This window comes from Camelina sativa, chromosome 11, assembly GCF_030686135.1.
Source record: "Camelina sativa cultivar CO46 ecotype springtype chromosome 11, ASM3068613v1".
Lineage (NCBI taxonomy): Eukaryota > Viridiplantae > Streptophyta > Magnoliopsida > Brassicales > Brassicaceae > Camelina > Camelina sativa.
The window spans coordinates 12539682-12557124 of NC_141890.1; the positions used below are offsets into that span (position 1 = coordinate 12539682).

Below are 17443 nucleotides of genomic sequence, written 5' to 3' on the forward strand. Positions count from 1 at the left end.
AAACGTAATAGAGTTATTGACGATTAGATTTAATAATGGTAAAATAACTACATTAGTGTGCATTAATTTTAATGCTACTTAAGGTCTGATTTAAACCCCCACATTAAATTTTACACGGTAAAAGTACCATTGTTTCGGTTTCCACAAACATCGTTGTTTTAGAGTTGTTTTCTGTACGAAATGCATAACGTTTTAATATTTTCTGATGGTGATTTTCAAACTAAAATCATAATTTATCCCTTACTCAAAGTTAATAAACTTTAAATTTTTAAATCATTATCATCTATAGACTCGTTGTTTAAGTAAGTGTTTGCTTATAATTCAAAGTTTAAATAAGACTTAACCCAATAATCTAAACCGGCACATAGCGTCCTAGTTTAGCTGATTCGTTGTTAGTATTACACCATCATAACTTAAACCCGGTATTATTGTTCCAACGTAGATCACTTTGGGAGAAGAAGAGCTGTTTTGATGCTGACTTTTTCCCGCATTACTTTCTCAGCACAGATCATATTGATTTTGCCCTTCTTTTTGTAAATTGATCAAACACTTCTTTTTGTAAATTGATCAAACACATATTCAGACATTTATTTATTTTAAGTTTTAATGTTATAAAAATAGCTTGACACTATATAACTCTTATATTACTTATTACTTTATTAGTAATGTAAATGGATAGAATAAAATGACGATATTCTGATACTATTGGACCTTTCATTGCAACATATTGATTGTAGTAATCACGAAATTAAATTTGAATTTTAGTAAATTTATAAAATATTTGATTATTATTTTTACCAATACTGTATACTTTATATGTTTCATCGTTAGAGCCTTAGAGGGTTGAAAGTTTATAGTTTTGTTTAACTTAATAACTTTTCGAATTGACAAACCGTGTCGTTTCCAAATCTTTTTACCCAATTTCGACATAGTTCCAAATTTTCTCACACAGACAAAAAGTTAATCGCCGAACAGTTAAGTAACTTGATGTTCAAATGTAGATAGACAAAAAAACAAAAAGAAGAAGGTATACGTGTTTACTGGTTGGTCTTTTTGAGAATGATTAGATTGATTTATTGAGAAAAAGCTTAGCTAACTACGAAAGGGAAAGGGGAAATTAATGTGAGCAGCGTCGAAGAAGGGGAAAGAACAGAGAATTGAAAAGAATGTCACATAACCTAGTGGGGGTGGCATACATGTATCCATGTGTGTATATTTTCTATATGTTTTTTCAATAATTAATAAAACCCTAATAATAACAATATTCGAAGGTGGTCCTTTTACAAAAAATCAACATCTTGTCTCTTCTATACTTTGCTTTAACTTAAAAAATATACACAAATTTATACATATTAACGCATGTGCACACATACCTAACTATATCTTGTACACACATTTTTAAATTTCTGATTATGGTGCCATGATTTTGTTTTATACTTGATTTCATTGTTGTTACAGGCACTACAATTTGCAAATCGCGTCTCGTAAATGCCTCGCAAATTTTGTGAGGAAATTTTTTCCTCGCAAATTTTGTGAGGAAATTTTTTCCTCGCAAACGCCTCGCAATTTGCGAGGATCACATTCCTCGCACATCATTAGCAGTTTGCGAGAAACCTCTTGACTCGCAAATCTGAAGCAATTTGCGAGAAACTGAATCCATCGCAAATACGTTGCAAGCTGGATTAAAATTAAATTTGAATTTGAATTAGAATTGAAATTGAATTGAAACTGAATTGAAACTGAATTGAAACTGAATTGAAGTTTTAATTTGAATTGGCAATTGGGAATATAATTAAAATTTCTATAAAATCCAAACTGAAATGGAATTTAAATTGTCTTAACAAAAAATTCAAACTAAAATGAAATTTAAATTGTTTTAAAAAAATATTTACATTACAAAACACAAGGTTTTAAAAAGTTTGAGAGAGAGAGTTGGTAGTGTTGGTAGTGTTGCCCTCTGCACCGGGGTTTCCTGTTTCATCGATGTTGGTAGTGTTGCCCTCTCCTCCGACTTCTGGGTTGGTCCTTGTCGTGTTTCCAAAATTAGAAGCAAATTCCGGATCCTTTTCAGTGAGATACTCGAAGTATGCATCATAGCTATGGATCCTCTCTGAACTTTGTTGGATTTGAGTCGCCTGAGTTTGAATTTGAGTCGCCTGAGTTTGAATACAGTCCTCAGCGGCAGCTAGCTTCTGAGCCAATATTACCGGATCATTAGCCGGAGACATAGGCAGTGGACCGCTACTGGTAGAGGATGCTTCAAACTGCAAAGAACCAACGCCATAAATCATGTTTTTCTTCTTTGGAGCAACCTACCAACAAAACAACAACACAACAATGAAACTTCAAAGAAAGACGAAGACAACACTCAAACAAAAACAAAGACATTCAAAGTATATAAAATAGACAACTTACTGATGTGTAAATTTTGTTTTTGACATGAATGGACACCCCACCAGAAGCAGTGCTCTCTCCATTATCCCCTGTGTAAAGCTCAGATTCTAACTCTTGAATCTTGGACAATACCTCGTTGAACAGAAACTCAGACTTTCCATCCGTAAAAGACCCATCAGGCTTTCGATGAGTCTCTTCTAGGATGCGTACAAAATCAGGAGTTAACTCACCAGTTAGCTCACACTGAAACAGAAAAACAGACAAATGATTAGTGTATTGATTGTCCATAAGGTCAATGCTAGTTCAAAAAAAAGAAGGCCTAAACACTTACATGTTTTCGAGCTCGAGCTTTAAAAGAGGTTTGACCTGAGGGATGCTTATATATGCTGGTGCCATCAGGATCATAATATCGAGCATTCTGGCTGTTGGTACTCTTGACTTCTGATTTGGGATCAAGCCAATATTTAACAAGACCACTCCATACTTGAGGATCAATCCACCGTGGCTTTGCCTCATCACCTTTCAGTTTCCACTTTAACTTCCACCTCGAGACTTGATCACACATCCTGTCCTTAAGCTTGTCTTCAAACTCGTTCCTAACTCTATCGTTTATGGAACGGTCCCAATTATATATTTGCTTCCAAAAAACAAAAAAAGTAAATTAGTATATGTTTAAACTTGACATACAAAACATATTGTAAAGTAGCAAAATAGATTTGACTTACCGCAAAAGATTCATACCAACGGTCTACCACTTTAGTCGGCGTCTGTATCCAATTGGCATGAGGCTCTTTGAAATCTCTTTCAAAGATGCTTCGTACAATAGCGGAAACATAGAAATCTTTGTCAAACCTCCAAACAAAATACAAAATGAAAGGAGTGAATGATTCGGATTCAACATGAAGACTGATTCAGATTCAACATGCAACTATCATTCAACATGCAAATATCAGATTTCAACATGAAATTAAAAACTTTAAAGCATTGCTTACCAGACAGTTCCTGGAGGTTGAAGTGGGTCAAGCTTCGTTAAACCTCCACGCCCAGGACTATCGAGCAACTCTTCCAGTGTAAGATTGTTGAGACGTGTAGAAGCTCCTGTAGACGACGAACGAGCAGGTGGAGTCACCTCCTGATGATCCCCAAAGCCAAGATTCACATTAGAGGATGAAGGAGAAGGAGTATGATAAGACGGTGTCTGAGGTAGTGGTTGCGAGGTTGAATGACGAGAATTAGAACCAGTGAGAGTCCGTATACGGTTAGAACCAGTGGGAGCAAGTACACCTTGATCAGACAGGAACCTTGTGTAATCGTTTCCATTAAACATCTATAAGAAAATCAAAATCAATTTAATCATATCTAAGAGAAATTAGATGAAATTAGGGTTAATAGATGAAATTAGGGTTAATTGAAAAATTAGGATTAATTGAAGAGATTATGGTTAATTGAAGAAATTAGGATTAATTGAAGAGATTATGGTTAATTGAAGAAATTAGGGTTAATTGAAGAGATTAGGGTTTGACGAGGAGGATAGAAACAAAGATGAAGAGATATTAGGGTTAATACCTTGATGGAGAAGACGAAGGTTCGACGAAGAAGACGAAGGGTTTGTCGGAGAAGACGTAGGTTTGACGGAGAAGACCAAGGTTCGATGGAGAAGATGAAGGTTCGACGGAGAAGAGTGGCTACGGTTTGCCGGAGAAGACGAAGAAGAAGAGAGATTAGGGTTTGAGAGGATGAAGAAGGGAGATTAGGGTTTAGGTGAATGGGTTTGAGCTTCGCTCAAACTAGAGCTCGCTGGTATATATAAATATTTTGTGCCCTCGTAAATCCTTCGCAAATATTGCGACGGAATAACTAGGAACCGACAAACTGACCAATTAAAATTCACCAAATTTGCGAGGGATTATCGTGGAAACCTCGCACATCCCTCGCAAAAAAGTCGCAACAACCGACAAACTGAAGAATAAAAATACACCAACTTTGCGAGGGATTAGCGTGGGAACCTCGCACATCCCTCGCAACCAAGTCGCAACAACCGACAAACTGACCAATTAAAATACACCAACTTTGCGAGGGATCTGCAAGGCCAAGTAAGAAATCCGTCGCAACTCCCTCGCACTTTTATAATCAAATTCATTTTATATACCAAGATCATCCTCATTAAAATGTACTCAGTCAAAAGCTAAAGAAAGTTTTCCTATGCTTTGGCAATTATTGATCCAATATTATTAGTTTGCTAAGTTCATATTTTCCTACAAAATATGAAAATAGTTTGCTATGAGTAGACAATTAATGGAAACTACTAGGTGTATACACAAATAGTTTGCTATGTGTAGATAAAATTAAAGTAGGTTCATACTATTAGTTTGCTATGTTCATGTTATTAGTTTGCTAAGTTCAGCTTTTCCTAGGCCTGGGACTTCGGTTATTTCGGTGAATTCGGTTCGGTTATTTCGGTTATTCGGTTTTTTTGAGTTTTGAAAATCTTACCGAATTGAACCGAAATATATTTCGGTTCGGTTATTTCGGTTTCTCGGTTAATTCGGTTTTCAAATTTCAAAACCGAAATTAACCGAAATTTGATTAAAAACATGAAAAATCGGATTTTTCGGTTATTTAGGGTAAATTTCGGTTTTATTAGTTTTTTTCCTAAAAAAAATAAAAAAAAAAGTTAAAAAAAAAAATCGGTTAACCGAAAACCAAACCGAAATAACCGAAATATTTCGGTTTTTTTGAAAAAAAAATTGTACCGATCGGTTCAGCCGCCATAACCGAAACCGAACCGAACACCAAAAATATCGGTTCGGTTATTTCGGTTTGGTTTAAAATCTCAGGGCTAGCTTTTCCTATGCTTTGGAAATTAACCTCCAAAGTTTCTTGTCTCTTGATGCAATATTGGTTAGTAATGATCTTCTTTAATTTGCATGTAAAATATCAAATTGTGAGGGAACCGTGAGGACTTAGCGAGGGATTAGCTAGGGTGAATCGCACATCCCTTGCAAATTGTGAGTGATCTGCGAGACTCTTGTGGGGAATTTTCGCTTATCCACCGCACATCCCTCGCAAGTGTATATATTCTTTTGTATCAACTTTATTTTCTTAATGATACAATCTCTATTAATTTCATGTTTTTCCTATGTTTTGGAAAGTTCATTGTTCATATAGTTGGTGATTACTGGACTATGGACTCTATATTGCAATTGTTGATCAAAACACTTTAACACTTGGTCTTATATGTTCATAATGAAAGTAAATCACATCTTGATTTACATATATATATATATCTTATGTGTTTTCTTTACACATGTTGATTCATCTCAAAAAAAATTTGTCTCTTGATGTTTACTGGGAACTTTATTTCAGAATTCAACCTAAGCTCAAACCTTAATCTCAAACCCTAAGCTCAAACCCTAAACCCTAAACCCTAAACCATAATGACCTCACAAATCCCTCGTTTCTTCCTTGCAAATTTGCTATGGATTATATTACTCGCTAATTTGTCGCAAGACTGCGATAGATTTGCGAGGGACAGCTTTTTCTCACAAATTAACCGCACATCGCTCACAAATTTGCGAGGGATTGTCGAGGAACTTTTCTCTCGCAAATTGTGAGGGTCCTCTTCTTCGTAGTAAATGACCCGTAAATTCATCGCAAATTTACGAGAGAATTTATCCGTTGGAGATTTCCGTCGCAAAGAGCGTATTTTCTTGTAGTGAGGGTTTTATATTGGATGAGAAGATGAAAATCTTTAACAATATATACATTTAAAATTTTTTGGTCGTCTCCTCACATTAAATAAGATTCATTAGTTTTGAAGTTGGTGATGCTGACTTGTGTACTAATAAAATTGTAATTAGACATATTAAATGAATTGTTCCTATTTCGAGTATTGCATCTTTGTTTCTGAAAAGTGGGCTCTATTGAATTGCTGGTTATGTCATGGAAATTTGTTATATGTGTGAATTTATGAAAAGGATTTGTGTTGGGGACTCTTAGCCATATTAGAGGTGTTAAAGGGAGCTTTCTCTTCCCACATGCTTTTGTTTATTCTTTTAAGCAAGAAAATAAAATGGTATCCATATCTATCTCTACTCCATCAGTCATCAATGTACCAACCCTATTAATCTAATAGCCAGTCTTGTATACATATATATTTCCAAATCATGCGTTAGGGTGTATAACTGTATATATATATATATATATATACTACGAATTTTAATGTTCTTTAACATGAACAAAAGAGTGGTATTCAGTAACACGACATTAGAATGGTGAAAAGATTCTCTAGTAGGTTCTTTTGTGGGTCTAGTATATGCACCCCACCATCTACGGATCACCATTACATAGATCCTTGACAACTGTATTCGTTCTAAGTGGTATTCTTAAACAAGAAAAGTTTATATATTACCAGATAATAGATACTTACTAAGTTCAAACCGAATATTATGCTATGATGTAAGAGTAGTTTACGTAGATTAGTATATGTTTCCAAATACAGGTGCCGTCACACAGAAAAAAATGTCCAATTATAGGTAGCATTTTTGTTCCTTGTTACAACTCTGAGCAGGAAGACTTTAATTTACTTCAATAATGTATTTCTTTTTGGTCGACTTCAATATTTGTTTAAGATACAAAACCCAATACTTAAAATTATTTGAAATCAAATGTGATTAGATTTTTTAAGCAAATCAAATCATATGTCATCCATGATAATACACTTTTACGGGCATCTTTCCACATTCACAATTTGGTATTAGTAAAACAATGTTAGACCAAAATCTTACTCCCGGCAAATTCGACACCCTTATCTACTTCACAACACACAACATTTACAAAATTGGACCACAACTTGATTAGGATGATCTTCCAAACCACGATCCATCATATGTGGAAAGAAGAAATAAAAAAACGACGTCAACAAAGTTGGCTCTCGACAGTCGACATCTCACGTATCATTGACAAGACGATTACGAATAAATTTATATGTCTTCGTTACGAAAAAAACTCGTATGTTTAACGGACTATTGCACATATGGTTTGAAGATCGTCTATCATAAACATTAGTCATCACCCTAGGCAAATTATTTTCTCGACCCTCTAGGTTTCTCCACCTTGAAATTGCTCTGGTTCCAAAGCTTTTTTTCTCTTAGCTTCACCAACTTCAGGTTTTTAATTCATTTCCCACATTGCAAATGACTAGTCTTTTCTTTGAAAAAAAAACAAAAAATTGAGCAACAAATATTAAAAAATGATATTGCACCTAATTAAAATCTATCATATATTTAGTTTTTCAAATAATTTACATATTTGTTATTTACTAATTAATCTATTTAAAAAATTTTAAATTTAATTTATTTGGTTGGTAAAAAAAGAAAGGATTATTCGAAACTCTAACAGGTTAATTAGCCCTGTTAAACCCATGAGACTACTAAACCTAATCCAAAAAACTCATTCATTTCAAAGGATCTCACAGGATATATATATCACCAATTTTGACAAACCCTATCGTCTATCGCTGAGGCCTAAGGGTGAGGGTAACACACAACCTCTGTGTTCATCTATAATTACACGTGTGTATGTGACTAATTTTGTGGAGACAGTAATGCAATGATCCTTGTGAAGCCATGCATTGGACTCAGGACCATTTTCAGTTTTTCACCAAAATGGTCATACTAACATTGTACACCAATTATTACGTACTGTACATTTGGATTTTCTGCAGCTGTACAATCATATATTTATCTTATAGTATGATGGCTTTTTCCATATAGTATTATGATGTACCATGTCAAATAAATTATCAATTTTTCACCGGATATATTGTGACGGTCAAGTTTCACATGTAAAAAATATTTTAAACTTGGTGTGAGAGACTAAAAACAAGTAGAAGAGAAGAAATTAGGCCCTATACATTATGGACGAAAACTGAAAGCTTCAAGCCCATTTTGTAAAAGGCCTGTCTTAATGTTTAGTTACAACACATATATATTTTGAGTACTAAAATATTTATTATGCGAAACAAATTTATTATTAATATGCACTGACCCGCTATGGATTTTAGATTTATTTAACAACTTGTTTGCATAACGTGTGCACGGTTTTAGCTAAGCCTCCATGTTACGAAGCTTCCACGGATAAGAAAATATTTTTTTAAAAAACAAGGGACAAATCAATCTATATAATTGTGATCTGAAATCATGTAATGTATCAACGTGTGGACTTTTTAGTTGGTAACACACATATGATATGACCGTCAATTTCGGAGCTATACGTGACTATCGACTATATTATAATGTGAGATAAGATCAAATTATTTGTATGAAATTAGTTGCAAATCATTTTAAAATATTTTTCTATAGTTAAATGATCGCATATATATATGATCTTATTCCAAAGAAGTTTGTGTCGACCCTATTTAAAGCATATATTAGTATTATGTTAGATAGCTTGCTCCACGTTTACAAGCAATTGACAATTTACTCAATTAGTGACATCCACACTCATGCTTTCACGTAATATGATAGTAGATATGCTCGATTCGTTTTTTCTTCGAATTTTGACTTTACGGTTTAAATATAGAGTAGCTTGATCCAAGTTTGGTAAGGTTCGGTACAGTTTTAGTTTCAATTGAATTTTGAACCAATTTTACATCGAACCCTTTTATATATTTTTTGGTTGGTTTGGTCAAATCCAACTCGAATAGTCATAGTCATAGCATAGATCATGACAGAAAAGTGAAAGAAGATTATAAGAAAAGAAAGGAATCGTTTGTTTGATGAGCTATTGCTTTCCTTAAACGTTAAAAAGAACTTGTTTCCGGACATATTAAGAAACTTAAACTTTTTGTCTATCAAACAAATTTGATATTTAATACCAAATATATCGAGAACGATGCTTCCTCTACAGCACGCCTAAGATACGCGATTAAATATTTATATCTTCAAACCAAATATCATCTCTTAAAGTTTTCAACATAATTCATCTTCTTTGACTCAAAGAGTTTCTTCTCTGATCAAATAAACTTCAGAGATATATCTGAACGATTAATTATGGAGGAAGAAGACAAGAAAGCGATGAGGTGTTTTAGCTTCAAGAGAATCATGAAGAGGAAGAAGAAAGAGGAGGAGGAGAAGTTGATAGTGGCTAAAGAATTCGCAAAGAGATGGAGAGATCTGAGCGGTCTAAACCACTGGAAAGGGATGTTACAGCCGTTGGATCAAGATCTCCGGGAGTATATCATACATTACGGCGAGATGGCTCAGGCTGGTTATGATACTTTCAACATCAACACCGAGTCTAAGTTCGCTGGCGCTAGCATCTACTCTAGAAAAGACTTCTTCGCCAAGGTAACATCGGAATAAATGAAAAGAAAAGTTTACGTATCTAACGTTTTGATCGATCGGTACAGGTTTTAGAATTGTGAAACGTGAAAAGTTGAAATTCCTTCCATGATTATTTGCCAAGGTTACTTTGTTATACCCATCATATACTTTTGCGGAATAAACCAAATGATGCAATATGCCTTATTTCATCTTACGTCAATCAAAAACGGTGTAAATTACCCAAATGATGGAATATGCTTTATTTGTTAGAGTGTACATACTATATGATATATTACAACTTACTCCACATATGTTGTTTTTCATTTTTTATACTATTTTATAATGTCACCAATCGAAGCAAGAAATATATTTATTTAATAAGGGAAAAGGTACTTTCTTCTTATGCAAGAAACAATGATGCAAACCGTTTTTGTTTTCTTAAAACGCAGGTGGGTCTAGAGAAAGCACATCCGTACACAAAGTACAAAGTAACCAAGTTTCTATACGCGACATCACAGGTCCACGTGCCTGAGTCATTCCTATTGTTCCCGGTTTCACGTGAGGGATGGACAAAGGAGTCGAATTGGATGGGTTACGTGGCGGTAACAGACGACCAAGGCACGGCGCTTCTTGGCCGGAGAGATATTGTGGTTGCTTGGAGAGGCTCAGTTCAACCGCTTGAATGGGTTAACGACTTCGAATTCGGTTTAGTGAACGCCAAGAAAATCTTCGGTGAGAAAAATGATCAAGTTCAAATTCATCAAGGTTGGTATTTAATATACATGTCTCAAGATGAACGATCACCTTTTACTAAGGCCAATGCTCGTGACCAGGTCCGTTTATATATTAATTTTGAAATGACGATTTTTACCACTTTGGTTTTTGTTTGCAAAAGTATATATCTGAGAGAGAATAACAAAATAGGTATTACGAGAGGTTGGGAGATTGTTGGATAAGTATAAGGACGAAGAAGTTAGTATAACTATCTGTGGTCATAGTCTTGGAGCTGCACTCGCGACGCTTAATGCTGCGGATATTGTGGCTAATGGTTATAACCGACCAAAGAGTCGTCCTGATAAGTCTTTTCCAGTTACGGCCTTTGTCTTTGCTAGTCCTCGTGTTGGGGATTCTGACTTTAAGAAACTCTTCTCCGGGTACGTCCATCCTATCTACTATATATTTTTCACAATATTTACAAAATTTTCATTTCATAACAAAACTACTCTTTTATATGATTTCTGATGAGCCGAAGTTGGGTTAAGCCTTAAAGATCGCGGATACATTGATAAATGAATGTCTTTAGTACAAATTGATCAAGACGTAAAAGAGATATAAATATATAATCACTTAGTTAACAAATAATTTTCGTTACCATTTAAAAACAAAACTATGATTCAGAAGTTATTGTAAAGATATGCTATATGCATCATGTGTGTAATACATACCTAGAAGAAAAAAAAGTCAGGATGTTCATGTTCGAGCAGATATTCTATCTTAATATTTGTATTCAAATTTAATTTTTGGATTTTAAGATTTTCCGTTGAAAAGTTTTATGTACGTGCAAGCCTCCATACCCTATCCGAATTATTTTTGAGAAATCATTGATAAAAGACATATATCAATTTATCATTATGATAGGTGTCAAGTGGAAGTCAGTGATGTATGCCTTAAATGAGGTCTAGTTTTATACAAAACATGAAGAGACCCTTTTTCTTTTGAAACAAAGAAAGAACCGTCATGAAATAATTAAGATAAAATATGATATTAAATATCATCCACGTATTTTGATTAATAGTACTATCAACTAACCTTATTATGAAGGTCCTATATAAATTTATAATATAGCCTTGTTATTATTTTACATGGTACGTTCTTACAAATGAAGCATGACTTATAATGCAATGAAAAACAGGTTGGAAGATCTCCGAGTGTTACGGACAAGGAATCTACCGGACGTAATTCCGATATATCCCCCAATAGGTTACTCCGAGGTTGGAGACGAGCTTCCAATAGACACAAGAAAGTCACAATACATGAAATCTCCAGGAAACCTCGCGACCTTCCACTGCCTAGAGGCTTACTTGCACGGCGTTGCAGGGACTCAAGGAACGGCCAAAGCTGACGAATTCAGACTCGATGTGAAAAGAGATATCGGATTGGTCAATAAATCAGTGGATGGGTTAAAAGACGAGTGTATGGTCCCAGGAAAATGGAGAGTTCTTAAAAACAAAGGTATGGTCCAACAAGACGATGGCTCTTGGAATTTATTGGACCATGAGATTGATGATAATGAAGATTTTGATTTGTGATTTTTTTTTTTTTTTTTTTACTTTTTTTCTTTCTTTCTTTCAAGTTGATGTTTGAAAAGACTGTATTTTTCATATATATTCTTTGTATCGTATTCTTGAATTTTACTTATTTAACAACAAAAATTTATTTTTAATTTAATATTTTGAATGTAAAAAATCAGAACCTTTTGGCAATTTAGTACAAAATAATTTTTACTTTTTTGGAAATTTATTGATGCTTAAAATATAATGTATTTTGCTTCTATTTAACGTTGTATTTTACCCTAATGCATGTACTATATATATGAATGTCTGGCCATAGTTGTGTTGTGTCGTACTCGTATATATGTCTTTATTGTGTTTTAAGTTTTTAAGCTTTAAAGCATTTATGTTCTTTTATACAACTTGGATCCCCAGCTACATAGCCCGTATTAATAACATCCGACTCTGACGCACGCGAATAATCAACTGACAAGAGTGAAGAAGAAAGAATAGACAAGAACGTCGTCGACATAATTCGAAGAGAAATAAGTTTTTAAGGTTAATTTTTCTTTAGGGTTACTCACCGTACATCTTGACCGTCCACATGCACACCCTAATGATAGTTGTCGACCAAATTTAGTTGTGTAGAAAATCCTAATTGGTCAGACTTAATACCTTGAATTAGCATTATAAAGGAGCTATATTATCTTACATGGTATGTTCAACCAAATGGATTGTGTCTTATAATGCAATAAAAAAACAGACTGGTTCATCTCCGAGTGTTACCGACAAAGAATATCTAGGATGATTCTGATTAATTACCCATTGATAGTTTACGTTGAGGTTGGAGACGAGCTTCCAATATAGATACAAGAAAGTCACGATATATGAAATCTCTAGGAAACCTCGCAGCCTTTCATATATTGCCTATAGAGGCTTACTTTCACGGCGTTGCAAGGGCTTAAGGAACGACCAAATCTGACTATTTAGACTGGATGGGAACAGAGACATCGGATTGTTCAATAAATGAGTGGATGAGTAATGAGTTAAAAGACAAGTGCATGGTCCCAGGGAAACGGAGGGTTCTTCAAAAAAACAAAGGTAAAGTCCAACAAAACGATATGGGTCTTGGTTTCTTGGAAGTTATAGACAATGAGATTGATGATATATAACGAAGATCTCGATTTTCTGATTTTTTGGTTCTTTTTACTTTTTTGGTCAACTGTTGATGTTTGAGAAAATACTGTAATTTCTTAATATATAGAGTTTTGTATATTTCATTTTTTCAATATTTTTAATTTAGAAAACCCGATCCACTTATTTCAAGAAAATTCTGTATAGTTTCTTCCTTTTTCTTACAAAAAAAAATTCCAACTGTAGATTTTATTTTGGAATACTGTAAGTACTGGTTTGGATTTTTAAACTTGAAAGTTGGTTTGATTGTTATTGATCTTTTTACTTTTTGTTTATTTGGATATCGAATATATACAATTATGTTTTTATTTTAGATAATAATAATGGAATATGTAAACTTAGACCGATAAAAAAAAAACAATTCAAGATTTACTTCTACTGCAATGTAGCTAGATTACAATTACGATTAAATAAATAACAAATGATTGATTATATTTTTTAGCGGGTTGTGACTCAGTATTCACTCTATCTCTATGACCAAACCGTTTCATATAATCAAACCATCCATGTCTAAAGCAATAATCAAATATTTTGGCTAATAAATCTCAATGCATGCCACTTGCATTTTCTGATTGAGTATTTAATTGTATAGTGGAACTAGTTTGACAAATTCTTCGTCCATTGGACACATCATGTGAGTTTCATATCATGTGGAGTATCGTTTTCACGCGTCATGGATTAAACTAAATGAAGAAAGATATATAGTACAAAACAAAATAGTTAGTTATTGGTTCCTCTTTTCGTAACAACATTTATAATGCAATTAACAATATGGGTGCTAAATTGTAACTTAGTGATGAAACCCTTATGGGATGAAACTAAAGCTATTTTCAGATTCAATATTTCGAGAAAAGGAAAAAAACAAAAAACAGTATGGTAATGGGTAAGTGGTAACTCACAGACACTACACACGAACAGCTGTAACACAAATCAGTAAAATGTCAATTATGGTCAAATTTCAATGAATTAATCCTCCAAACTTCTATTAATCATATATACAATGTGAATGTAGTAAGAGTTTCTCCATCACAATCAGTGTGTTATTTGACAATTTCAGAGCTTCCAAGTCAGAGTCAAAGGAAAGACATACAAAACAGAACTCTTTATGGTCCTACCTTAATAACAAAACGAAACAAAAAAATGGCGTGAAAAAGACGTTTTTATCCGAGTCAATGATGAAATTTTTGAATATGGTGATACCAAATTACGATATAAAAAGGCATGAAGTTCATGAACAATCCATAAAGCTAAAACCAACAACAAGAGCTCGATAAAACTCATCCTTGCCTTGTTTCTTAAGCCATCCTTCTTGTTTCCTCTTAATCTAAGCCAACAAAAGAGATAGCAAAAATGGAAAAACCTTCGACCGTGAGATTCTCTAGCTGTCGAGGAGTAGCGTTTGAGATAAAACCTCATGCAGACCCTTTTGCTGTCGTTACCATTGATCAAAACCGCAACGCAAACCTTGAACGCGAGGGAACGTTCAGCAGGTTTAGACGTCCATGGGATTTCTTGAGAAACCCCTCAAAAGTTTTTCCTTCGTCGATTCAACGCTCCATGAGCCGACCCAGCAGCCATTTCTGCGATTTGGAGTCTGACAACGACGATGACGAAGAAGATAAAGATGATATTTTCTACTTAGAAGAAGGTGGGATCAAGGAAGGAAACGAAGAACACAGTGAGACTGACGAACATCCAATCCTTACTTATTCCACAAGCAAACACAGCGAGAAACCTCAGCAACCACCGGTTCCAAAGAAACGTCCTTCAAGACTCTCAATTATACTTCTTGATCAAGGCTTATTCACTGTTTACAAGCGTCTCTTCGTCCTTTCGTTCTTTCTGAACGTCCTAGCTCTTGTTCTCGCGGCCACGGGAAATTTCGCTTACGCTAGAAACAGAGCAGCTCTGTTTTCAATCGCCAATATTCTTGCCCTAACTCTCTGCAGAAGCGAAGCCTTCTTGAGAATCGTTTTCTACTTAACCGTGAAACTCCTTGGACGCTCCTTTGTCCCTCTCCGCATCAAAATCATGGTCACATCACTCTTACAAAGTCTAGGTGGCATCCACAGCGGTTGTGGCGTTTCCTCGGTAGCTTGGCTCATCTACGCATTGGTTCTCACTCTTAAAGATAGAGACAACACTTCAAATGCAATCATAGCGGTTGCGTCCGCGATTCTCTGTCTCCTCTTCCTCACTTGTGCTGCCGCGTTCCCACTTGTTCGCCATTTACACCACAACGTCTTCGAACGCATCCACAGATTCGTAGGCTGGTCCGCTTTAGGTCTTGTTTGGGTGTTTATAATTCTGACGATTTCCTACGATCCAATATCAAGATCTTACAGCGATAATCTCGGCTCGAAGCTGATCAAAACACAAGAGTTTTGGTTTACGCTAGCGATCACGATCGCGATTTTGCTCCCTTGGTTAACCGTGAGACGTGTTCCGGTTGACGTATCATCTCTCTCGGGCCACGCGTCCCTGATCAAATTCAGGGGAGGCGTGAAATCAGGGATCTTGGGTCGGATCAGTCCATCGCCGTTGTCGGAATGGCACGCTTTTGGGATAATCTCTGATGGGAAGACATCTCACATGATGTTGGCTGGTGCTGTCGGCGACTTCACAAAGTCCCTAGTCTCACAACCTCCAACACACTTATGGGTCCGTACGGTTCACTTCGCCGGCTTACCTTACCTCGTTAACTTGTATGACAAGGTAAATAAATCTCTCTTAAACATTTGGGAGTAACAGATTTTAACAGCTTTTTGTTGACTTCTTTAGGGTTTAGTAATCATATAGTCCACCGACATAACAATTGATAAATTATTTGGTGAAAATATAAATCATTACTAATTATACTTTTATTTGTTTTCACAGGTATTACTTGTGGCCACAGGATCAGGGATTTGCGTATTTTTATCGTTTCTTATGCAACAGAGCAAGGCTGAGGTATATTTGATATGGGTGGCAAAAGGATTAGATGATAATTTCGGGTCGGAGATTGTGAATAGGCTTAAAGATTATCCTCATCAAGATAGGATCATAGTTCACGATACTGCGGTTCTAGGAAGGCCTAATGTCTCGGAAATGACCGTGGAAGCTTCAAAGAAGTTTGGAGCTCAAGTTGTGATTGTTACAAGCAATCCTGAAGGAAGTCGTGATGTTGTTAATGCTTGCAAGGCTTCTAGTGTTCCTGCTTTTGGTCCTATTTGGGATTCTTAATTAGATTACTCTTTTTTTTTTTTTGGTTACTTCTCTGGTTACGTTATTTATTTCTTTGTCTGTTTATTTAACAATAATGTAAACTTGTGTGATATTATCGTAATAAAGGAAATCTTATCAAGAGTAATGAGTTAATAAGATAAGACATGTTCATGTGTGACAATGAGTTTGTTAGCTTACCTCCATACAAATTAAATAACGTTTTGCCAACTACGGAGACTTTGACTATACTAGACTACTAGTATATGAAGTCTACTTCTAAACAAAACAGTTTGGCTTAGGACATGATTAGTTCAGTTGGGACTTTCAAACCTGTTAATTACTTCTTTAAAAAAAAAGTTAACAGTCAATTATATCAAGTACTTGCCACTTTTTTCTTTTCTTTACAGTCTAAACAGAACACATTTTTTTCCCTCACAATTTTTTGAAGTCCCAAAAATGAGACTTTTGTCGTCTTTTACGTGAGCAATTTTTTTAATTAATTAATTGAGTATTTCCGTAACGATTTATTTTATCTTATATTTATATCACAATTAATTATTCTTTAAAATATAAACTATATATTTTACTATTAATAGAAGCAAGAATTCAATAAAAATAAAAACATTAAAAACATAATTTTTATGTTTTATTCGGTCAAAAATGTATATTTGTGTTTTATATTAATAGTGAAAATTATTGTAAAACAATAAAGTCAATAAAGAAACATTCTATTCAAAACAAATTAGCACATGATAGTGGATCAAGAATCATTCAAAAACAATAAAAGATAAATTTTAAATAACATATTCAAAACGAAAAAATAAATTTAATTGTTTAGAATATTTATCGCTAAATTCTGTTAAAATGTATACAGTAACAACAACCTATACCAAAAATCTTAACCAGTTTGACTTCTCAGTTCTCATCATACATACGACTACAAGATTTGATCAAGTCAAACTCAAAACCCATAAGGATCTGAGCTATTATACGTTAGGGTCAACACGAAATAGGACTGTACACAATTACACATGAACAAGTTGACTTTTATAAGGT

The 17443-nt window shown here is 34.5% G+C and overlaps 2 protein-coding genes across 2 annotated transcripts; both read left to right on the forward strand.

Annotated features, from left to right (window-relative positions):
• Positions 1 to 9219: 9219 nt before the first annotated feature.
• On the forward strand, positions 9220 to 12235 carry LOC104723207 (phospholipase A1-IIgamma-like). Its single transcript, XM_010441537.3, has 4 exons — positions 9220 to 9743; positions 10169 to 10552; positions 10644 to 10873; positions 11632 to 12235. Exons 1-4 carry the CDS (start codon positions 9447 to 9449, stop codon positions 12026 to 12028), a joined length of 1308 nt encoding a protein of 435 aa, XP_010439839.1. The 5' UTR covers positions 9220 to 9446; the 3' UTR covers positions 12029 to 12235.
• A 2156-nt stretch (positions 12236 to 14391) lies between these two features.
• Positions 14392 to 16526, forward strand: LOC104723208 (adenylate-forming reductase 03009-like). Its single transcript, XM_087471607.1, has 2 exons — positions 14392 to 15898; positions 16061 to 16526. The coding sequence occupies exons 1-2, from the start codon at positions 14534 to 14536 to the stop codon at positions 16403 to 16405; spliced, it is 1710 nt and encodes a 569-aa protein (XP_087327733.1). The 5' UTR covers positions 14392 to 14533; the 3' UTR covers positions 16406 to 16526.
• Positions 16527 to 17443: the final 917 nt, after the last annotated feature.

What these genes read in the sequence shown, in the direction of transcription:
- LOC104723208 (XM_087471607.1), top strand. Translation starts at nt 14,534, where the DNA reads ATGGAAAAACCTTCGACCGTGAGATTCTCTAGCTGTCGAGGAGTAGCG. An exon ending in TCGTTAACTTGTATGACAAG is followed by an intron (nt 15,899 to 16,060) that starts GTAAATAAATCT and finishes TTGTTTTCACAG; the next exon opens with GTATTACTTGTGGCCACAGG.
- LOC104723207 (XM_010441537.3), top strand. Translation starts at nt 9,447, where the DNA reads ATGGAGGAAGAAGACAAGAAAGCGATGAGGTGTTTTAGCTTCAAGAGA. An exon ending in AGGCCAATGCTCGTGACCAG is followed by an intron (nt 10,553 to 10,643) that starts GTCCGTTTATAT and finishes ATAACAAAATAG; the next exon opens with GTATTACGAGAGGTTGGGAG. An exon ending in TTTAAGAAACTCTTCTCCGG is followed by an intron (nt 10,874 to 11,631) that starts GTACGTCCATCC and finishes AATGAAAAACAG; the next exon opens with GTTGGAAGATCTCCGAGTGT.